The sequence below is a fragment of the Crocuta crocuta genome, unplaced genomic scaffold (genome assembly GCF_008692635.1).
Source record: "Crocuta crocuta isolate KB4526 unplaced genomic scaffold, BGI_CrCroc_1.0 scaffold118, whole genome shotgun sequence".
NCBI lineage: Eukaryota > Metazoa > Chordata > Mammalia > Carnivora > Hyaenidae > Crocuta > Crocuta crocuta.
The window spans coordinates 16,493,836-16,519,649 of NW_027551558.1; the positions used below are offsets into that span (position 1 = coordinate 16,493,836).

Here is a 25,814-nt window from a genome sequence, read left to right on the forward strand (position 1 = left end):
AATAATTCAGCACAATTCATATTTCATTCTAGGAGCTAAGTGTTAACATGTAATATTTTTTGTCTTTCATTGAAATATTTTCTATAGAAAAAATCTTCATTTTTCTGGGGCTATTAAAACTCCTGAGGTAAAATTTGGTTTTGCTCTATACTTTTGGACTCCAGAAAACAAAATAAATGCAAGTTATTAACCTAGAGAAACTAAACTACTCGTGTGCATAATCAGCTTGACCTTCCTGGGTCAGAGAAGAGGATGCTAGTTTGTTGTGATATATACATATCTTAGAGAGCCAGATCGAGGTCACTTACATGTTCCACACTGATTGCCAAACAACTGTCAGATATCATTGGTTTGAGGTCACCACCCTTCATGAGTTGAATCCAAATGACTCTCTGAAGAAGAAATAATCCACTAAATTTTGTTCTTTCATTGGTGGAAACAGAGGCTATCTGCCAACTTCTTATATTTCTATAAGAAATATAATTCTTATAATTATAATAATTCTATATAGTAATTTTATATAATTCTTATATAGAAATACATTGTTGAGTTTATTTCTTTAAAGGGGTTTTCATCTCTTCTAGTTCAAGTTCTTTACTGAACCTGCTAATGCATTCCCTTTCAATATATACACATGCAAATAAAGACAAAATCCATCCATTAAAAGGATATATACCTTAGACTTCATGGTTTCCTCTACCATGTACTGTTAATTATTTTCCAAAATATTCTAAAGCACTCTTTGATATCAAATCTTGGACTAGAGTATAAAGTTTCTAAGGTCTAATTCCAAATTTCCTAATACAATAAAGATACTACTTTGTGGCCAATATACACTACCTAACAATGAATATTTAATTCTTTCAAATGACTTCAAACTCTCCAAACACAGCATTCTTATTTCTCTATCTACTTATCCATCAAAAGTTTCTGAATAAATCAAAAAGGTGCTTTGAAACTTGAGAGTAAACCAAAGGATGTTTATTAGTAAGATGTAGTGTCTTTCTGAAGAGTCAACACCTGATACTTCAAAAACATTAATCTCTCCAATAAACATTTCATACCCATAAAATCACCTTATAATGTAAAAAATCTCTGGCTGAGTTCCATACATATATTCAATTGCCTCTTAAAAAATTGCATCTTGCTTGACACAACACAGAAATTAATCAGCATAAGTAATTTTGCATCTTACTTTCAAAACATTAATAAATGTATACCTTGATAAATGGGTCAGATAACCTGAAATAATTATGGAGGGGGTAGTTTCTCTTGGATAATGATCTCAAGTAAAAAGTTATACGATGCCAATTATATCTCAATAAAGCTGGGAAGAAAAATTATAGTTGGCCTATCGATAAATGAAGTATTAAATTATTGCCTTTAGCTCCTTAATACTATATACATCTTTTCTCCCAAACACCCGCTAAAGTAACACTGATGATTTCCTTGAAAAATCACTGCGACTTAAATTTACACCTTTTAAGAACGTTTACAGATTGGATCTTGCTAACTCACTATATCTCAGTTGCTCATGCAATTAAATATTCTTTTGGAATATTTGAAACATTTGATTTCATGCATTTATTTATTTATTTTAGTTTTTTAAATTGAGCTTTGTATTCTAACATGTTGTTATTCACATGTCCTTATTAAAAAAAAAAAAAAACAATAGAGACCTCCTATACTTTTTACTCAGTATCCCCCGATGGTGACATATTATAAAACTATAATACAGCCTCACAGCCAGGATATTAACATTTAATAGTCCAGATGCAGAGTATTTCTATCACCACTAAGATTCATATGTTGTGCTTTTATAGCCATATCTGTTTCCCTCGTAACCCCAACTCCCCTTTTTAACCTCTGGAAACCACTAGTCTGTTTTCCACCTCTATCATTTTATGATTTCAAGAATGCTATATAAATGGAATCATACTTTTGAGAATGGCTTTTCATTCAGCATTAATAGTCTTGCGATACATCCAAGTTGTTACACTAAGGTTTTTTTTTTTTCCTTTTTTATATTGCTGAATAGTATTCCATGGTATAAATGTACCACCATTTAACAACTGCCCTATTTTAATTGTTTTCAGTTTTTGGCTATTATGAATAAAGCACTTCTAGAACTATGTTAAATAACAGTGGTGAGAGCAGACATTCTTGTTAAAGTCTCCATCTTAGAAAGCATTCAGTCTTTCACCATTAAGTAGAATGTTAGCTATAGATTTTCTGAAATGTAGTAGAGTTCTTTAAGTTGAAGCAATTCTCCTTTATTACCAATTTTCTGAGTTTTTATCATGATTTGATATAGGATCGTGCATTATATATTTAAATTACACTAGTAGATGAAGCCACATAAGCTAAATACCAATTTTTAAGTCACTTCAGTCATTTTTAAATGAGAATTTATATAAACATAGCTAAGTTACATAGCATGCAGCATGTGCTTGCCCAAATGGTGAATTAAATATTTGATTATATGGAACTAATAATCATTTGATTNAGGTAAAGAAACCAGAGCACTAGAATAAGACCCAGAAATTACAGAAAAGGGACACTATGGAAGACATTGAGAAGTCCTGAGTTTTATCTGAAGGAAATGTATTCTTTGTCAGTCAGTGTCTAATATGGTTAATACAAACCATGTTCTCAACAAATAGAGTGCATGTTCTTATTTTACACTAAATACTTTAGAAAAACAATCAATTCAAGTTAATATTAACCTCTGAGAACTAACCTTTTCTGATGGCAGTTACTAAAAAAGAAAATAAAAACTTACACAGATATTTGGGGGAAAGAATGGTGGCTATTTCAATNTAGTTTAAAATGCACATTACACAAAAATGAATAGATTTCATATAATATATATGAAAAAGATATCCAGAACAATAGAAAAGCATATGAATATTGATATTATAAAGAATAAAAAAGGCATTAAATGTAGTTCATTAAAATTATTATTATTTTAAAACACAGATAGGAGTTGATAATAAAATATAAAAGATATATCTATGTATATATAAACATATGTATAGATATAGGCATATAAAATGATTCTATTTTATACTTTGTATAGATATATGGCTTACAGAGATNTATAATTTAATTTGGCTACTTCATATATATAAAATATATATGAGATAGATACAGTATATATTTAAATTATATTGTTAGACAAAACTATCTGAATACCAAGTCTATAATCCCTTCTGTGATTTTTAATTGGGAGATTACAGAAATACAACACAATGACTTACACAGAGCAGCATATATATAGTTGTCCATATATTATATGAGATATATATTTATGTATACTATATGAAATTATGCATATTATGTGTAAATACATACACATATATGTGAAATTTAGTTGTTAGTGGTGGGAAGGAAAATAAAAATAATAAAGTTAAATTCCAGAAGGGACTAAATCAATATAGTACTAGGTTTTTTTTGGCAATAGGAAAACTAACATCATTATTTTTGACTGACTCATTAATAACGTCAAAATAGTTGGTATAACATGTAGTGCTTTTTAATAAAAAAATACATGTTTGTTTAATTACCTTTATGCATGGTTATATATTTACTAAATATTTTATCATTTTACTTTTTGTTATCATTCTTAGATCTTCATCCAAGTAAATGCAGGTAAATGAGAAAGTATCATCCAAGATTTTATATCTTTACTTTTGTACTATCTTCTTTATTGCTTTTCCTATTTTAATCAGTTTCAGCTTTCATTTGGCTTTATAAGCAATATGTTACATTTGTATAGCATTTTTGTATTATGTTGAACCATATGAAAGTGTCCTGCTATAAGCGAAAATGGTTGATAAACAGCAATTTTGTGTGGCTTACACTAACACTCTTTTCAAAGTGCCATTTCATGCATTCTCGAGTTTGATCATCAACTCTGTCATAAGGAAACTTATTACATTCACATTACAGGAAAGAAAATAAGGTTTTAAAGAGTCATTACCAAATTTAGATCAATCGGATCAGACAGGTATGTTAAAGGAGTGGCACTGTGACTGTAGGCTGAAAATGTGCAAGTCCAGATAGGATCAACTTCCCCATCTTCCTTATGTAACCCTCACCCCAACCAATAAGAAAAGGAGAAAACGTGATGATAAGCATGGGATCTTTCTTCTTTGGACTACTAATTATTCTTTTCATGCTTCTATTATTTTATTATTGTGACTTAGCACATTTTCTGTTCTTACTAATCTATTTTTAATTAAGAAGCTTTGTTCCTCCAAGATTAAGAAGGAGATCATAATCCAGTTTTATTCAAAAAATGAAGTCTTCTCATTCTCAGAAAGAGAAGTAAAAAAATGAAGGCAACAATTAGTAAAAATCTAATTTGGGTCATTCATTCCATCATAGGGTAACTATGGCGATGGTATGGAAAATGCAGCAGCTATGCACTTTATCAACAATAATATGTGACCAGGCTTTCTTCTTAATTTTTCTAATCAATATAAATTGTAAAGCCTCATTCATTACCAAGGTTGAATAACATCTTAAACTTCCATCCCTTTCACCTTCTCATTCCCTAAGCCCTGGATGTCTACTGTGAAATGAATTCATAAATCAAGAAATATTGCTTTTTTTATTCCAATACTTACATTTTACATGGCAAACACAGAAAGAGGCTAGAAAGTACCTTCTGGAAAACCATATAAAGAAAAATCCTGGAAAGTGGAGAATAATTTCTAGGAGTATACAATACCATATAAAATCTGAAAAGCCCCTTCATTCCTCCTGCCTATTTCCCTTTCTAAATTCATGCCCATGTCAGATAAAAATTCTTCCTCATTTTGACCAATTCTCTTATAACACCCTATACTACTTTAAGAGTCCTAATGGAAGACCNAAAAAAAAAAAAAAAAGTTCTTAGGTTAAAATACACAGATGTATTTGGTACACTTATTTTCTCAAATTTATTATTTTTGAGGTACAGTGCTAAATTCAAATTCTGTTTTGTCTCCCCTTTACTTATCTAGCATTTCACTGAGAATAAAGTAAAAACCATTTATTTTATTTGATTATTTCAAAAGGAGAGATTTCAAACAATTATTTTTAAAAAACTATGTTGATGCATTCTCTGATTCTTTATCACAGAAGCACAAGGTGCACTGAAGAGAATTCTTAGAAATATATCTATAATAAGAACATGTTAGGACAGAATTCTTAAAATTATGTAACTATTGGATGATTGCTTTTTTAACCTCTTTCCTATATAATGAAGCTACGGTTATTTACTTTGATCATGTTTATAACAGTCCTACTTTAACCTTATTGAAAAATCTCTTTCTTCCTTTATGAAGAGCAAGTTACTTTTTAAAAAAAATAGTTTATTATTTTGACAGAGAGTGTTTGCATGAGTGCATGAGCAGGGCAGAGAGAGAGAGAATCCCAAGCAGGTTCTACACCATCAGCACAGAGTCCAACATGGGGCTTGATCTCATGAACTGTGAGTTCATTACCTGAATTGTAATCAAGCACTGGACTCTTAACCAACTAAGCCTCCCAGGTACCCCAAGAGCAAGTCACATTTAAGAAGTTTCTCAGGGCACCTGGGTGGCTCAGTCAGTTAAGTGTCCAACTTTGGCTCAGGTCATGATCTCACCACTCATGGATTCAAGCCCTGCGTCGGGCTCTGCACTGACAGATCAGAGCCTGGAGTCTGCTTCGGATTCTGTGTCTCCCTCTGTCTCTCTCTGCCCCTCCCTCACTGGCACTCTGTCTCTCAAAAATGAATAAATTGTTAAAAATTTAATTTTTTTCTCTTCATTTAAAGCAGGTGCTCTTGGAGTGATTATGTATGTCCTGTTCACACATCAAGACAGACACAAATCTCTAGTATATAGGTATGTCAGATAATATGACAACAAAGGCAGTAGTAATTTTAAAAAAGATATATTGACATTACATTTTTTCTAATCTTATTACAATGATGTATTTTTTTTAATTTGCTTTTTAATCAGGATGAAGGGGTTGAGGTAATTAAAATAATTACAGGGTTTATACTTGATATACTACAATTGAGTGACAACATGCAGAAGTACATTTCAGGTACTGGATCACCGCTTTGTCTTATACGTCTGTTATTTAAGAATCCGTGTTATTTAATCTGATTTCTATTTATATGTTATTAATAATTAAAAACAGTTATACTCATATTTCTGATAATTCAAGGGACTTACTATATAATAACTTCTTAAAACCTTAACTGTTTAAAAATTTTGTGGCTCCTTTATAAATTTTCAAGTTAAAGGCCAAAATAAATACTATGGCTATTTCATAACGTGTGTGTGTGTGTGTGTGTGTGTGTGTGTGTGTGATAGACATATAAGGGAAACTGAGATTTCGTTGAAGCATATACTTAAAAACTGGATTAGCTAGTCTTCAAAGCAAAGCATTATTTTGATACTGTTTTATCCAAAAAATCAATATTTTTTAATAGAATCATAGAATTTTCTATCTGAAAGGGTCCTCAGAGTTCACCTTTGTGCAGATCAAGTCATACTTAAGATTATCTCAAAAAAATGCTAGAATATCTCTCTTCAGAGAATCCCATATAAATGAACTACTTCTTATTCCTGGAAAACAGACCTGCTGTGCTTATGCATCCTTTTTCACTATGCTTGGATAGACATCAACTTATAAGCAGACATTCAATGAGATCTGAAGTACAATTAAAGCAATCAAAACATATAAATGTAATGATTATTCTTTGTAATTATATTAATTTTAGAATACTCTATCTCTTTGTTTCCTAAGAACCAAAGCCCTGTGGTTTGCTCTTAACATTCAAAGAAATAAACTCTCTACTGATGAATCAAAGTCACTTAGAAAGCACACAGTAGGGGTGCCTAAGTGACTCAGTGAAGCATCTGACTCTTGATTTCGGCTCAGGTCATATCATTGTTCATGAGAGTAAGCCCTGTGTCAGGCTCTGCACAGACAGTGAGGAGTCTGCTTGGGATTCTCTCCCCTTCTCTCTGCCTCTCCCTGCTCAGATGCTCTCTCTCTGTTTCAAAAATAAATAAACATAATTTAAGAAAAAAAGAAAACACGCAATAGGTTACATGGTGACCTATATCTAGTATTTATGAATGTTTTGGGAGGATGATATTAAAGCTTCTCTATTTAATGTAAGGCTCTCATGGGATGTTGTATTTCAGTTTACATATTTCAGTGGCTCTGTTTGCCTGATCTAACAGAATGAAACAAGGAGTTGTATTCTGAGAGAACAGAAATGTTTCACAGGGTTCGATATTATTAGGGGAAAAAAGCAACCATAAATCAAAAAACTTTCAGCAACCTTGAAGATAGCCTGCCTGGTGTCTTAGGGTCAAATTAAACAAGTGGAGTAGATCTAGAACTTGAAAGGAAAATAAAGCTGGCATGGTTAGAAAGCGGAGGCTTCTCATCTGAATCTATCCTGTTTCATTCTGCATTATTGAAAGATCCTTCAAAGTCCTGCTTGTTTGGCTGGTGGGGTGAAAAGTCTGTACCTTCAAAAAGACACAAACCAAGAGCTACAGAAGAGAATGCCTCCCATGTTGATGCAGTTAACATCACCCTGACAAGAGAATATTCTGGCCCTAATGCTGATGATCACTTGGGCCATGAGATGGTTGCTACTGGCCCTTCCAGAAGGCGTGAGCAACTACTATTTCTTTTTTCTTTTTTTTTTTTTTTTTTTTTTTTTTTTTTTTTNGGCGCCCCGAGCAACTACTATTTCTGGCTTACCAAAACCAGACATTCCAAAATTTAATGACTCAACAAAGGTCTTCCCTGAATATATTAAAACACAGACGATCCAGGGAAAATTCAGGTATCTTTATTTGAGATCAAAACAAGATAGATTGCTTTAACATTATAGGTAAGTTATCTTTACAGTGTTTACCTTTAAAAACACCATGAGGTCTCTCAGAACACATGAATTAAATAGGGTTCTCAGAGACAAAAAATTGCGTCAAGGAAGTGTTTCATGAGTAATCAACCATCTCTCTGTGTGTTCATGACTGAATTTACATGTTTGGGTAAATCTAATTTCTGGCAACGGAAGTGAGGGGAGAGAGAGAGAGCACACAGGAAAGCTACCTTAAAAGGAGATATAGGATAGTAAATGTTTTTCTAGTTACAGTCTTGGTGACTCTGGGGTATTACAAGAGATTACTATGAACAATAATATACCAAAAAATAAGATAGCCTGGAAGAAATTGATAAATTCCTAGAAATATGCCACCCACCAAGACAAAGTCAGAAAGAAACAAAATCTGAACAGACCAATAATGAGTAAGAAGATTGAATTAATAGTCAATAACCTTCCAAAAAGAGAAGCTCAGGACCAGATGGCTTCACTTGAGAATTCTATCAAACTTTATGGAAGAATTAATGACAGTCTTTCCTTAAATTCCCACTGAATAGGTGCAAATACTTACAAAGTCATTTTAGGAAGCTGCACTACATTTAACCCAAAGCCAGACAAAAAACACTAAAAGAAAAGAAAACTATAGGCAACTATCCATGTTGAATATAGGTGAAAAATATTTAACAATACACTAGCAAACTGTATTCAAAAGCACATTAAGATAATTATACATCATGACCTTGATATTTATCCTTAGGATACAATAATGGTTCAACATACATGAATCAATCAATGTGATACAACACATTAACAAAGGATAAAAAAATCACGCATCTTCTCATTAGATTTAGAAAATGCTTATGACTAAATTCAACAATGTTTCATGATAAAAACTCTCAAAAAACTGACAAAGAAAATTATTTCAATATAATAAAGCCATACACTAAAAGCATATAGCTGATATTATACTCAGCAGAGAAAAACTGAAAGTTTGTCTTACAAGAAAAGGAACAGGTCTAGAATGACCACTTTCACCACTTCTATTCAACACAGTAGTGGAAGTCCTGACCAGAGCCATTAGGCAAGTAAAATAAATAGAATGTATCTAAATAGGAAAAGAAAACACAAAATTATCTGTTCACAAATGATATGATCTTCCATATTGAAAATCCTATTACACACACACACACACACACACACACACACACACCCTTGTTAGAAATACAACAAATTCAGTAAAGTTGCAGGGTATATAGTCAACATATAAAAATTAATTGCACTTCTACATACAATGGTCAATTTGAAAAGGAAATTAAGAAAAACATCCCATTTTATATGGCATGAAAAATAATGAAATGCTTAAGAATAAATTTAACCATGGAGGTGGAAGGTTTATTCAATTAAAACTATAAAACACTGCTTAAGTAAATGAAACAAAAGAGAAATAAATAAAATGGTATCTCATATTCATGGATTAGAAGACTTAACTTTGTTAAAATCTTCATACTACCCAAAGTGATCTATAAATTCAGTGAAATCTCTATTAAAATCACAATGACATATTTTGCAAAGATTTAAATAATTCTAAAATTCATATCCCCAAATGACTGCAGAGAGCCAAAACAATAATGAATAAGAAAAAGGTGGGGTGACATACTTTTTGATGTCTTCATCAAAATTTTCAGAAGATAATTACAAAACTACAGTAATCAAAACAGTATGGATCTAGCATAGGGTACTAATAAGACAGAATTAAAAGCCCAGAAAGAAACCCACACATGTATAAGGTCAAATGATCCTCTGCAAGGCTGTCAAGACTACACAACAGGCAAAAAGATAGTCACTTCAACAAATTGTATTGGTAAAACTGGATATCTGCATGTATAAGAATGAAATAGGTCTCCTATCCCATATATAAAAAAACTCAAAATAGATTAAAGACATACATATAAAACCCAAAACTACAAAACTGTAAAAGAAAAAAAAGTTGAAAAGCTTCATGACATTGGTTTTCGCAATGATTTCTTGGATATAACACCAAAAACACAGGCAACAAAAGTAGAAACAGACTATTGAGACAACATCAAATTAAAAAACTTTCAATATAGCAAGGAAATAATATTGTAAAAGGGCAACCTATGATATGGGATAAAATATATGTAAAGTATATGTATGATAAGACATTAATATTTAAATATACAAGAAACTTTTATAACTGAATAGTAAAAGAACAAACTAACCTAAATAAAAAAGAGGCAAATGATTTGAAAAGACATTTCTCCAAAGAAGATATACAATGGCCAACAAGTAAATGAAAAGATGTTCAACATCACTAATTGTTGGGGAAATGCAAATCAAAACCACAATGACTTATTACCACATACCTGGTAGAATGACCATTATAAAACAAAACAAAACAAAACAGAAAATGTCATGTGTTAGTAAGGATGTAGAGAAACTGGGATCTTGTGCACATTTGGTGGGAATATAAAATGATGCAGCTGCTATGGAAAACAGTATGGAGGTTTCTCAAAAAATTAAAAATAGAACTACCCTACGATCCAGCAATTCCATTTTCAGGTATTTATCTGACAGAATTGAAAACAGTGTGTCAGATATTTGCATTCCCATGTTTACTGTGACATTATTTACAGTAACTAGCGGATGAATACAGCCTAAATGTCCAAAAAACAATGACTGGACAAATATAATATATATATAATGGGCTATTATTCTGCCTTAAAAAAGAAGAAAGGCCTGTTATATGCTACAGCAAGGGCAAAACTAAAAGACAACACACAAAGTGAAATAAGTCACAGAAAGACAAATGCTATAAGATCCACTTATATGGAGGTCTCTAAATTAGTCAAATTCACAGAAGCAGAAAACAGAATAGTGGTTTCCAGGTATGGAAAGAGGAAGAAATGAGGGAGTTATTATTCAATGGGTATAGAGTTCCAATCATGCAGTATGAATAAAAAAAGCAAAACACACTTAGAGATCCACTATGCAACAAATAAGCATATATTTAAAAATACTATATTGTACACCTGAACATTTATTTAAAGAACAGATCTCATATTATGTAACTTTGTGTAATATAATAAAAATGTTTAAAAAAAAGAAAAAGAAAAACTTGGTTGCTCATTCAGCTATAGAATAATTGCTATAATCCCTGACTCATCAGCACTTGCCAGTTGACACTGAACTGAGCCGACTTTGCTCATAACAATCACTGTGTTTGCCATTTCCATTAAACCACACTGACTTGTCCCTGGATGCACCGCACCACTCCGCTTGCTTGATAATAGACATGTTTTCCATCTGCACACATTGGTCACAGGTCACTTTGTCCTTAAATTTAATTGTAGGCTCTCTTCAAAATAAGTAGAGCAGAATCATGAATATTGAGGTGTTTGGTCAGCAAGCATGGATTAACTAGGACCGATTCTCTTTCCTTACTATATCTGTAAGAGACTGTTACTCTCTCAGCCCTGGTGATGGAAATGTGGAAAAGAGAGCCATTATGTTCTCTCCCACCCTGATTTCTCCCCTCTCTAAATTCTTATTAATCTTACTACTCATTCTATTTGGTTTAGTGCAAAATTGCTTTCTGATAGTGTCTGTCATTCATTATTCGGTTTCCCTATTAGGTTATTTCACTCTGTTATTGTAGTTTTTCAACATGACTGTCTGCAGACGACTGTCTTCCCTAATCTCACTGCTTCAGTGATTCCAATTAATTGAACTCACATGATTTTCTTGCAATTCAGTAAAGGGTGCCCTTTAGACAAAACAGAGGCAAACCTTGACCTCAGGATTGCTCACCTTTACTGCTAGGGACTTATTCTGAGACCAGAGTAACTTTTCTCAATGATTTATTTAACTTGTTAAACAGATGATATATTCACAAAGCTAAAAAATAATAAAACATAAAAAAGATGTATGGCACAAAGTGTCCTCCTGTCCTGGTCTTCCTTCTGTCCTTTCCCCTGTTCACATCCTCCTTCTAAGTGACCCGGGAGGTAGACAGTGATGCCTGAAGTTTTTCCAATTCCTCTAAACTAGAACATTGTTCTGTTCTTATTCGTAAGTAAGGAGAAGCGCCTGGTATAATTCCAGCCTGTGGTTTCCCAGGGCTTGCTGTACAGTTTGCCTTCCAAGTGGGGCAGTGCCAATTTCTCAAAAGCCAATTAATCAACCACTGAATCAACCAACCAAATTCTTCCTGAGCACTCGTGAGGACTATAATTGTGTCACAGGTTATAAAGAGAAAAAGAATAAAAAACCATTGAAGTTATCATTCTTAACACATATATGTGGAAAATCATCAATAAGGGGACATTTCTAATTAAAGCAAGTATGAGATTTCCATATAAACATTTATCCCTATCAATATATTTATTTTGCTGATCCATTCATTTAACTAATAAGAAAAATGAAGTTCAGGGAAGCAGCAAGTCTTATCTTTAAGAACATGAAGCCTGACTCAGTTTAAATCTTAGCTCCACCATTAGTATTGTGTGAACTGGGCAAAGTACTTAACATCTTTGTGTTGAAATCTTTCCATCTGTAAAATGGGTATAATAAGAATATTTCTCTTTTTAAGAATGTAGTAATTATTATATCGGTTTATATAAAATGATGCCTGACACAGAATAAGCACCATAGGAATAGAAGCTATAACCATCAGTTAATGACCTATAAAAGATGAAACCCCTGAATGGCATAGAATAGGTTGTAGGCTGACAAAGTTAGGTATTGGATTATTCACTGCAAAACACTAAAGGAACACAAAATTTATAATATGGTATTGGCACATTGTACAAGTGAAAACAGGAATCTAAGAAAACAAAAACGGATGAAGGCGATACTTGCTCTGGATTGAGTTAGCTCCTAAACAAGAAAAAAGAAAATTTTCAGACATGGGGGAGGGGCAGAGAGAGAGACAGAGAATCCCAAGCAGGTTCTGTGCTGAGCAGAGCCTGACGTGGACTTGATCTCAGGAACCATGAGATCCTGATGTAAGCTGAACTCAAGAGTCAGACACTTAACTGACTGGGCCACCCAAGTGACCCAGTAGCAGGTGTTTATAAGTATCATTGAGTCAGGAGACAGGTCCTAGAGACCAAATCTGTTCCAGCTAGAAATGTTTCCTTTTGTTTTTCTCTTTACATTTTCTAAAACAATGTTAACATTTTAAACACTAAATTAGTCTTTGTTTTATTTAAATGATTAGTACATTTGATAAAAGACTTTGCAAAAGGATAAAATAAAAAGGATGAACAATTGCTCATCTGTTCATATGTGAGAGCTAAGATGAATTATACATTTACAAAAAGTTAAGTTTTAACATTTAATAAAAGTTTACTTCTTATTTTAAAATAAATTTAATTTTGGGGGTGCCTGGGTAGCTCACTGGGTTAAGCTTCCGACTTCAGCTCACGACACGATCTTGCAGTTCAAGAGTTCAAGCCCTGCATCAGGTTCCCTGCTGTCACCAAGGAGCCTGCTATGGATCCTCTATCCCTCTCTCTCTCTCTGCCCCTCTCCCGCTTATGATTTCTCTCTCGCTCAAAAATAAACATTAAAAATATTAAAATAAATTTAATTTTCCCTTTAAATTCTGTCATGAAATACTTACGTCTTAATATCTAAAATTTACCCAGTGTGGTTTGTTTCAAAGTAATAATTCATACCTTGATTGAAGAGAAAATGGAATAGAGCTCACAAATACCACTCATCTACAATTTTCAAATTGGTTGTACTTAAGTGACTGAACACATACTGGGGAAATCCTTAAAAAATGAATTCTTTTTCCCCTGAAAGAAATGCACAACCACATCCTAGTCTTGAGGACTTCCTGCCTTTTGCATAAGACATGTAACTCAGAGGATATGGTTAGCCTACAGAGCTTTTAGAGACATGGCAGCCAAATCTAACCACGATGAGATGATCATGGAGAAGAAAAGGAATCAGCCCTATTTTATACAAGAGTTAATGCTCAGGAACCAGAAAGAGGGGAAAATGCACCTTGCACACTATGAATAAGATAATTAGCAACCTTGCTAGTGTACTCCTTTGGATATTAAATCTTCATCTTCATTCTTCTTTCCTACCACATCTAATAAAGCACGAGAACTACATACCACAGTTATAAATATAAAAGTGTATGTAAAGGCCCTATCTGTCAGTACAGCTGATGCCCCTACCTAGAATTCAGAATTCAGCCTTTTAATTAAATTTCAGACAAATACTCTCTTACAGTTATAGTTTATATATTATAATGAATTAATTTGCATCTCTTAACTTGTTATAGATTATTGAGCATATTGTGGGGCAGTAGAAAAGGTAAATGGTTACATTTCCAGCACTCACTCACTAAACTTCATTAGACAAACCACACAAGTCAGTAGTTGGCATGCACTTGCACTAGGGAAACCTGAACACCAATAAGCCTGAAAGGCTTCCAGTGACTCCTTCCCTCACTTTAATTATTTCCATATTAAGATCTCTGCAGGCAGGCAATGCTTCACCTGCCAAACCCAACACCCCCTTCAGAAGTCACTAAGACCAATGTTGTCAAATATTTTAGATGTTATGCAATTTTGATAACTAAAGAAATGACTTAAAGTCTATTCCAAGCCTGTCAGAGTGAGGAGAAAGTCTGAGGTATTGAACTATGGCTGTAGGCCACCAAAACAAGCTAGATGTGCTGAAGACACACATAGAAATGTTTTCCTCGGAAGAACAGCAGGAATAATACCTATCCCCATGTAGCTATAGTAAAATAAAGGCTTTACTTTAACAAGTAAAATCCCGTAGTAGATATTCAATATGACTAGCTAACCTCTGCCACCATAATTAGTGGTAGAAGCAACATCAAGATTATACTCCTTATTCACATAGCAAATTAAGTTTTCCAAACTTTTCTCCATGCTCCTACAAGACAATAAATGCTGTATTCTAGCACCCAGAATAGTGCCAGATTCACAGTAAAATGCTCAGTAATTGATTATATATTGCTTGATTTTTGAGAAAGCTCAAAATACAAAGGACTCAATGTCAAAGAATCAACCAGATATTGATGGGTGGGATCAGTCACAGATGGTTAACATCCTGGAGGTAAATTTAAATTCTTTTGTCCTTCAAATTTACATCAAGCATTTCTACAACAGGAATTGACTCTCTTCTGTGTGAATGGCCACACAAATGGGACACTTGTGTTGACCTTTGTCCTTTCCCACCTCCACACCACCTCAAATACACTTTGAATAAGGGGTAGGAAAGCATATGGCCAGACTGTCTGTCCTAGAAACAATCTTCTGCTCTCAGGGCAAAATTTGAAATGGGGGGGATAATAGCGAAGAAGATAGAGCCACAACTATTCCTATAAAGTCACCTTCTAACTACATCTTTTCATGCAAAAAAAAAAAAAAAAATTAAAAAGGAGGGAGGAGGAGTGAAATTGTGAAATCAGGGGTTAAATGGAAAGGAGAAACAGTATTTACTGAACACTTAATTTACATCCAATATATGAAAAACTTATTTGAGAAAACAAAGAAAAATATGACTAGAGTGTGGTATTATGTTATTATTGCTATAATTCTAGCAATAATATAATAATAATATATAATTCTAGGCTTTTGTATGTGGGGGAAAAAGTTGAATTTACAAGAGTGTAATTTTATATACTCAAGTGTGTATAAATTTCACGTGTGGCATTTTATAATCTTAAATATTTTAAGGGTTAAGGGTATGACTACTACACTTTGGCCTGTTCTCATTTATATTTTATTTATTTATGAGAAAAGTTTTTCTTTCTTTCTTTCTTTCTTTCTTTTCTTTCTTTCTTTCTTTCTTTCTTTCTTTCTTTCTTTCTTTCTTTCTTTCTTTCTTTCTTTTTTCAAGTTTACTTATTTATTTTGAGAGGAGAGAGAAAGAGAGAGAGCTCACAAGTGGAGGAGACACAGAGAGAGGAGATAAAGAATTCCAAACAGACTTCATGCTGTCAGTGGACAGCCTGACACCACAGGTCTCAATCCCGAACCATGAAATCATGACCTGAGCTGAAATCAAGAGAGTCACTCAACCGACTGAGCTACACAGACAACCCAAAATGTCTACTTAATTTGAGAAGGTGGGGAGAGTGCTCATGTATGTACACTCAAGCAAGCAAGAGAGGTGCAGAGAGAGACACACAGAGAATCCCAATCAGGCTCAGAGCTATCAGAGCAAGGGCCAAGGCAGGGCTTCATCTCTGAAGTGTAGGATCATGACTTGAGCTGAAATCAAGAGTGGGTCACTTTATCGCCTGAGTCTTCTCACTTACATTTTATGTGTAGATTAGTGCCATAACTCTTAACACTTCAGCTTGGAGGGATGCTTACTTATATCCACATTTCTTGGATGAGAGCAAGCCACATGGCCACTGCTGTCAGTAGGTGGTAAGAAGTAGGTAGTATTTGTGAATGAGAACTCTGTCTGCTCCACCAGGCATTAGGTTCTCTGTTCCAAATCAGTCCGGGTCTATGTAAACTTGACACTTTTAAAATCTGTTTTCAATATTGAATATAAAATGTGTACACATCTGAACTATACATCCTGATAAACTTTGACAAACCAAATGTGTCTGTGTAACCAGCGCCCAAGTGAACCCAGGAACAATAATAACAGACTTTAAGAAGCCCTTCATGCCCCCTTTCACTCACTTGCCCGTCACCTCCATTAAGGGTAACTACCATTCAGCTTCTAGCAACACAGTTTACCTGTGGCTCTTTTTGCACTTTGTATTAAGTGCTCTCTCTCAAAGTAAATAAATAAACATTTATAAATAAGTACATACATGTATAAACAAACAAATAAGATGTAGGGGCAGGCAATAAATAGAAAAATTGCTATTCCTACAATATATAATTTTACAGTTCTGACTAAAAGTAGCTGCTTTTAAAACACTCGTGTGTATTTGAGCTGTGAGACTCTCTGAGAATAGATTCTGATTCCCCAGCAAGGGGAAATATAGGCTTGGCCTTAGGGCTAAACAAATAAGCATGTTGAGGCCAGAGGCACAGTCAAAGGGTCAGGTTCCTAGGTAAGACAACGGTCCTTCTCCGAAGCCTGTAGGTAAACCTTGGGCCCAGGCAGAAAAATAGCCACTTAAATAGACAGGGCAGCCTTGGACTTGGACAAAAAGTTAAGTGGACTACAAGAAGAATTGGAGCCCCAGAAGTCAGTACTCAGTAAGGGGCTTTCTGACTGGTGAGATGAATAACAACACAAAACACTTGTTTTAAAATTGCATCAAGCTAAATGAACAGGAAAGATTAGGCATAGGCATTCACAATCATAATGACTTTTTAACGCTTGGACACTAGAATTTTCATGTGTACTTGAACTGACTGCATGTAAGTGACAGACTATAGGGAAAAGGGAGAAAGAAATCAATAAATTGGTAAATCCATGGGCTGCCTATAGATAATTTGCTGCCATTAATTTTCCCTGAATGCTTCCAATGTATCCATAGTTTATTCATTTATTTAGCAAAAAGCCTTGTAATAGTAACAAACTTAGAGAACATAAGACATGAAAAGGTCAGTAAGATTGAAACAGACCAAGTGAAAGAGACTGAAATATGAGGTAGTCTGGGGTCACAGAGTGAGAAAGGTGCCAAGTCATGTAGATCCAGAGTAAGGAGTGATTTTAGAGATTAATTCAGGCACTATTTCAGCCATCTTATTGGATGATGGTGGTGATGGTGGCTTGATTAGAGTGTTAGCTGTAGCAATAAAATAACACAGGGACTGAGGGTATATTTTGAAAGTGGATTCATGTGGGCTTTCAATTGGTGGATCACATTTGTGCACTTATATTTTGGAAAGGGGACCAGTGAGGAATCAATAACAATTATTAAATACTGGACTTAAACAACTAGGTTTATGATAATATTTATTGAAAAGGGATTTCTACAGAAATTATGAGTTTGGAAAGGGAAAATGAACAGATCTGTTTCAGTCCTGAGAAATCTGAGATAGCTCTTAAACATCCTAGTGGAAATGTCAACTAGGTAGTCAGTTATATAATTCAGGAGCTCATTGTAGAGATCAAGATTACAGATATTCATCGGGGGTTTATCAGTACATAAATGGTATCAAAAGTCACAGTATGATGGACATGTGGGGCTCGAACTCACAAGTCCTGAGATCAGGACCTGAGCTGAAGTTGGACACTCAACCAACTGAGCTACCCCGGTGCCCCAATAAAAACTTTTTAAAAATGCAGGAGGGCTCTTAGCACAGAAATGCTATAATTTTCATTTATACTGCAATTCATGCCTGATTTATGAATATCACCATATAGGATTTGGTAATAATTTATTCTATGATAGCTTCTATGATAGCAGTTGTTTTTTCTTTTCTTTTTTTTATAACACAATAATTAGCAGCAAATACACTGTACATTTATAAAATGCTTTTGGGAAGTATGCCTTACTACCTCGTTTTCCAAATGGCACTATTCTTATAAGGTATAAATGTGAGCCTTTGGCTATAATACTGAAAATAGGAAAAACAAAGTAAATTCTTTTAAAGACTTATTTTCAAATGTCACCATAGAAATAAATTATTGATTTCTGCATCTAAAATTAATGTTTTTATTTATGAAGTAACCTTTAACTCTTGGTCATATCATATGTAACGTTGCTTTAACAGACCATTTTATTTTAAAGAATTATAGAGTTTGAATGAACCCAATTACATGTGCTCTCTGTGTCTTCTCAGTCTGCCCTACCAAGACTCACAATGTGAGTTCTGTTCTACTTGATATTAGGAAAACACAGAAACACAGAGAATACTGCTCTTGCTATATAAAAAAAAAATGAGCTTGTTCCTTCATAAAGTCTCTGGCTGTGGCCATACAGAACACAGCATCCATTTACAGATTTCCTAATTGGCACTAGGCCATTGTTTGAACTTTAATTTCTTTACTGGCAAATGCACCTCATTTTTATTTGTGTTTTTCGATATATTCAGTTACCAATACCTAAAGATTTTAATTATGAAAAATTATCTACACTGGTAAAAAAAATTACAATTAGAGATAATTCAGTAGCTCGGCAGGAAGAGGAGGGAGGCCCAAACTACCTTGCAGAAGGAGTATCTTGTGAAAATGAACAAAGTCCCATGTTCTCTTTTGAATAATAAGAAACACTCATCCACAAACCGATATGACACAAGAATTTTATTATCAATTGTCACACACAGTAGTTTTATTAGTACCTATTCAAGACTAAGTTAATTTAAAAGCATATGAAACATTAGGCAGATGTTTCTAAGTGAAAAAAAAAGTTCAAAAAGCTCTGCATTGTGTACTATCTACTATAAATAAAATAAAGCTCAGTTCTTCCTAGTTTTAAAACACATTCATTTACACATGAGTTCCCCGTACCAAGATCATGGTCATCATTCTTTAGGGCAACATCGTTTTCTTCTTTGTTAGAACTTCATGACATGCACTTTCTCTTTGGCCTAATTTTAAATGCTCTGTCCATTTAATGTTTATAAAATATCTTCTCCAGTACTAGAGTCCTATAAATTGTCTCATTCACTTTCTCTTAAAATTTGAGGACATAAAGTGTCGAAAAACTGGTGGTCTTCACTAAAGCTCAGCGTAAGCATATTCCATGACTTAGACTCTCCCTACCTAAATATAAACCCCAGAGAAAAGACTACACATGTTCACCAAATGGCATGCACCATAATAAATATTATGAGGAACAACTCTATTCACAACAGTATAAAACTGGGAGCAACAGAAATGTGTCCAAATAAAGAACAGAATGGATAAAATCATCACACAATAGAAACTATGCTACAATGAAAATGAACAATATACAACTTTATGCACCAATACGGAAAGATCTCAAGAACAGATTGTTGAACAAAAGATACCAGATAGAGATCATGAAAGTGATTGTTTTCACTATACAAACTATTAATACTTTATCCTGACATAAAATATTTGAGTAAAGTATACAGAAAAGTTTGGCTAAGGTGAGCATTTATGATTCTTTTTATACAAAGTACAAAAAGAGCCACAATTAAACTGTGTTGCTGGAAAGCTGAATGGTAGTTACCCTTAATGGAGGTGATGGGCTAGTGAGTGAAAGTGGGCATGAAGGGCTTCTTAAACTCTGTTATTGTTCTTGGGTTCACTTGGGCGCTGGTTACACAGACACATTTGGTTTGTCAAAGTTTATCAGGATGTATAGTTCAGATGTGTACACATTTTATATTCAGTATTGAAAACCAATTTTAAAATTCTCAAGTTTACGTAGACCTGGACTGAGTTGGAACAGAGATAACTCAGTGCTAGGTGTAGCAGACAGAGTTCTCATTCACAAATACTACCTGCTTCTTACCATCTACTGACAGCAGTGGCCATGTGGCTTGTGCTCATCCAAGAAATGTGAATGGAAATGAGCATTCCTTCCAAGCTGAAGTTTTAGAAGTTAGTGTGGGGTTCTCCATCACCTCTTTCCCCTCTGCCTCAAGACCACATCGCAAAATAAACACAACCTAAGAAGAAGCCACAACCAACTCATGTGGGGTATGACAGGAGCAAAAGGGAAAAAAAATACGTTTTTCATGTGCAAAGTCATTAAAACCTTATTCTGAATTACCAGGTTTGAGTAGAATTGCAGGGTAATGTTGACTACTGTGAACATAAAGAACACAATTAATTACAGCATGTTCTGTAAACCCCCAGATCTCACTTAATTTGATGTTTTATAGGAACTTCTAGATCTGATCTGGTACCTTTGTTTGATGGACTTTTTTAGACACTGTCAAAGCTGTGCAGGCCTCCAGATTTTATCCATCCACACAGAGACCTTACGAACCCCATATCCGATACAGCTCAATAAATTATTTACAACAAATAGTGAACTCCACCGGAGAGAAGGAAGCTTGATCACCTCATAACTATTTTTCCTTTAACTTTTAATACAGCAGGATTTGCCCCCAGTGGCAATTTCTGTGGTAGGTCACCTTCGTGGCCACTGTAGTCTTATACAAGGGGGCTAAGTTACTCAGGTTTGCTCTTCTCAATACCGTAAAGTTAAAAGAAATTGGGAACTACTTAAAATGAATATAAAAATAAAAATGCTCTAAAAAGAAATTACATGAAATTCTCAAATGTTGATTATGAGCTGCCCCCAATATCCTCTTAATAAATGTCTCTATTTTTCTTGTAGCCAGGGTACGTTTAGTAGCCTGAAACTATGAGATGTAACCATCAGAACTATCTGTGTCTCTGGACATATGAGCAGAGATCTTGTGTTTCTAAGATGAACTCAGTAAGAAAGTATGGGGTCTCTGAGTTTCCCATGGATATTTTAGTTCCTGGAAATTTGGTTTCAGAGACGTAGTGCTTATTGGAGACAGATGCACATGCACAAGGTAGGTTCTCCTAATCTTTTTAAATTTCGTGTTTAATTCTAAATTCTATCCCTACTATGGAAATGACTATTTTGTTTTATTGTTTCGTCTCTCTTCTTACCTTCATATTTGCATCAAATTTTCAGTTTTATAACATGAGAAAATAATTTTCCAGAATAGTATAGAACTGGTAGCTAACTTTTAGTGACATACAAATACCCAGTTTGCTTTAACCACTAGATTGTGCATTTCCCAAGAGCAGGCCAGTAGAACCCATTTCTATTTGCAGCACTGTTGCAAAAAGAAAAAGCATTCTGAGTGGAACTGATTGTTTACTCTGAGTAACAGTGGTAGGCAAGCAAGGAAAAACAGGGCTGAAATTTGGAAGATCTTGAATAATAAGAGATTTCTGTTTGGATACCATACCGTAAGCAATGATGGACTATAAAACATTTTTAAGTAAGGATCACAAACTGAAGATATTATTTTAACCATGCACGATAGACTAGAACTTGGAAAATTAGTGTTAGCAGAACAATTAGCAACATTTGTATGAGGAGATAACCATGAAATATGATGGCACCACCCATGGAAAACAGAGGTGTTTATATGTAAAGAAAAGTTAGATAAAGATAATCTATAGAACTTGAAAGCTGACAGGGAAAAGGGAGTTGGAAAGGTCTAACAGGACTCAGTTTTGGAAACAGAATAAGATCTTGAAAGACAGAGGAAAACTTTATGGGTGGGTTGGTCTGGGAAGACAATGAAAACTTATGACAAAATTAATACCTAAGGGTGAAGGTCAATGCAAGAGCAATATAAGTATAAGACTCAGGTATCATCTATTAAATGTTTCTTTTTTTCCAATGTATTTTAAAAATATTAAAGGGGTACACATATACGGTGAGAAATCATGAAAAGATGTAGAAATGCGAAATACTGTGAAAATTATTTTGTAAAATGAAGGTTTCGATTAGGTAAGTATATCTTTTTTAATGTTTATTTATTTTTGAGACACGGAGAGATAGAGAGAGCGAGCAGGAGAGGGCAGAGAGAGAGGGAGACAGAGTATAGGAAGCAGGCTCCAGGCTGTGAACTGTCAGCACAGAGCCCAATGCAAAGGTCAAACTTAGGAACCTGAGGCAAACTCAGACACTTAACAGACTGAGCCACCCAGCACCCCAGATACACAGTTCTAATCTTCACTGTATATTTCCTCTTACCCTCTCTCCCTCTGCTCCCCCTCCCTCTCCCTCACTCTCCCTGTGTGTGTGTGTGTGTGTGTGTGTGTGTGCATCTTAAATTATCTTAGGTAGGGCTCAACACCATGTCTGAGTTACAGCTCCAAATCTACCTTTGTTCCTTAGTAATAAAGAGCTCTACTGATGCTTGGCCAGATGGTCCATAGATCACACTTTGAGAAACACTGAAATAGAGAGGCTGTCCTCACTTCATGCGGTTGTAATACTCTATGATTCAGTCAATGTCTTTGTAGCCTACTTTTATATCGTCCTTCCCTGCTCTTTAGCAGGGCAAAGCAGGCTATTAGATTTGTCCTCTTTCATATCGGAAAGGCAAAGAAATTACTAGGGTTTCCCTTAGATCTGTATTTTCTGTGAATAATACAGATAACCTCAGACAGCCCAGGGAGAGCTTACTTTTCAAAACTGCTTTCAGATGGGATATCTTCTACTCTGTAGTCTCACCTTCACTATAATTTTTGTAATTCAAACAGGGCTCATAAACCACAATTGATCTTAAAGGAGTCACATTTTAGATTGTCTCCTGAAAAAGATTTAAACTCCTAAGTGCAAGATGGAATAATATGATAGAGATGAAAATCTAGTTATGTCCTTAAAATAAGATTGCATTTAGGCAAACTAAAAGGCCTACCAAAGAAAATGATGTTTGACCTTTACTTTCAATTTCTTACGTAATTCTGTCCTATTTTTTCAATGATAAAGAGACAGTTACATTTAAAATATTTTGATATTTAGCTAAGGGAATTCTACTATTGGTTCTAAAGGAAGGTTTTAATTTTATTTCAAAAGTAAATTCTAGTAGATTAATCTTATCCCGTGACTTAAAGAATGTAAATGTTTCCAATAATAATGATAATTGGCATGCCAGTAGATGACATTTGCTTTGAGAATATTAAAATTCTCTGAGGAAATATGGGTATAAACTTTCAAAATTAAACTTTGAGATAATTAATTATTTTAATTCTATGTGAATAATAAATCTCCAGAAGAAAAATAATCTTTAAATGCTAGAAAAATCAGCATAATCACATTCATTTATGCTGCCCAAGTATACATGTGTGGAAGAACATTCCAGCCCAAATCAGATAAGGATACTAGGTTACAACTCAAGCTCTTTTTCTTAAAAATATAGGTTGTTTGGGGCAGGTAATTTAAGCTTTGAGTTTTATTTTCTTTATCTATAAAATTGGGACAGTTTGGGGCACATCACCAAATCTAAATGTAGGTAATAGTTAAAGGCCTCTGGTAATTCTTATGTTATAATATGTAAATTGTGGTGCTTGAGAACTTTAATATTCTCTTCACATCTGATAAATACGAAAACATGTTAAAGCATAAAATGAGTTGCATAGTTATAGTTTTGGAAATTAATAAGAAAATGAGGCATGTCTTTGGTTTTAATTGTTCATAGTAGTAGAACAGGTTTTATTTTTCATTTTAAAAATGTTTTGCTCCTGTTTTCCTTCTGTGATTTTCTATAATCTTGATCCAGGATCCAGGATCCTTCAGGTTTTTATAGGAAAAATATTTAAGTCACTAAAGAATCATTATTATAAGAAATGTTTGGGGCAACAGATACTGACTGTGGCAATATCTATAGACACAAATTGGTTTATGTAAAATTTAAAAATCAGATAAAACTGAAATAAATTATCTTGAACAACAATTCAAAGTCAACATCCAGAGTGCATGGTCATGTCTGAGTTTTCAATGTTAAAAAAGCATAAATCCTAAAGATACTCTGCATAGCCTCATTACTTTAATGACACTTTCCTCTGTGAAAAGAAGGAAAACACAATGCCTACTACTTAGCAGGTGTTAAGGTTTTGTAAATGAAGAATGAACTAATGAACAATGTATAATCGTTCTTAGGAAACAATAGAATGGTATAACCTTACTGTTGTTACTTACAGCCAAGTAAGAATCCAACTGAATATTCTGAAGACTGCCATAAAGGAGATCATATGAATGAGACCAATCATTTACTTAATTAGAAGTTGCACATCTTCTCAGTATTTGGGTAAGGTAATATAAAATAAAGGTTTAGGGCAGAAATAATGGTTGTGTCAGATAAGAATAGGTAAGAATTCAGGCTGTTAGCTTGGGCAAGTAATTTTACCTTGTTGAGGCTCACTTTCTTTAATTACAAAATTGGTAAAAAGAATTTTAACTTATGATGCTACTGAATGATTTAAATGTAACAAATTTTATAAAACATTTAGTATGGTGACCAGCACATATCAACTGCTCAGTAAACAAGTGGTTACAACAGCTATTAAAAATCACCATTTACATAATTCACAGCTTTCCCTAACAGGTGGGTATCAATTTAATAGATAAGATGCAAGATGATTGTTTTTCTTTATCTTGTAGATATTGTTCAAAGCATAAAGAGGTCAGTGTGCTTTTTAAGTCCTCCTTGCTGATTTTGTACTTCTAGGCCAAGATTAATAATACCTTCCTTTCCTTAGAGCATGTAAATGTTATTCAACTTTCATACAAATTCAAGCTCCATCTCCTCTATGACACCTGAAGAATTTCAGCCCATACAATCTCTCCCTCCTGTGACATCCCACCATAATCCTACGAATTTTAGCAAGCTGTGTTTATGCTGATTTCATCTCTGCAGCTACACAATGAACTCCTTAAGGGCAGAGGTCATGTGCAACAATTACACTATTTTGCTTTTCTTCTGTCATGCACAACAATTGCACTATTTTTTCTTCTCTATACTCCTAGTGCTGTCCTCCTTTAATGATGTTTCATGCATTGTATAAGTTGCTTCTTTTCCTTTTTCATCAAATAAATGAAATGCCATGACTGTTAGGATCTTCTACTTCTTTGCCTTACTTGTAAACATGTATCTAGTCTAACAAGAGGCTTGTGGAAGTATGTGCTTAACTGAGAGAGAACTATGGTTGACCATTCAAGGGGTAACTCCCGCTAAGAAACATGCATCTTATTTCCTTTTCTGGCACAGGCGGGTCTAGAGGAAAATGCAGGGCTACTATGTGCATATTACCCCTCCTCTAGAGTACGTCCAGGGTCAAGGCTTAAAAGGTAAGTAGAGGGGGTGGGGCCTGTGGCCAAGTGGAGAGTCCATGCTGTGTTAAGAAACATTCAAATAAAAAGAGAGAAGAAAAACTTAAGGGAAAAAAATCACTACGTCAGTCAAACTAACCATTTTTGTGCGCCATATTTGCTGGAAGACTGCCAGTTTTCTTCCTGTCC

At 34.2% G+C, this 25,814-nt stretch overlaps 1 protein-coding gene across 5 annotated transcripts in view; it reads right to left on the reverse strand.

Annotated features, from left to right (window-relative positions):
• Positions 1 to 25,814, reverse strand: part of NRXN1 (neurexin 1) — a 1,134,059-nt gene that overhangs the window by 909,087 nt on the left and 199,158 nt on the right. Inside the window, exon 4 of one of the 5 annotated variants that reach the window (XM_077749163.1) lies at positions 25,392 to 25,428. The exons of the other annotated variants lie outside the window; for them this stretch is intronic. Within the exon in view, the coding sequence (XP_077605289.1) occupies positions 25,392 to 25,428 (37 nt within the window). The remainder of the gene's footprint in view (positions 1 to 25,391; positions 25,429 to 25,814) is intronic. 5 annotated transcript variants of the gene reach the window in all.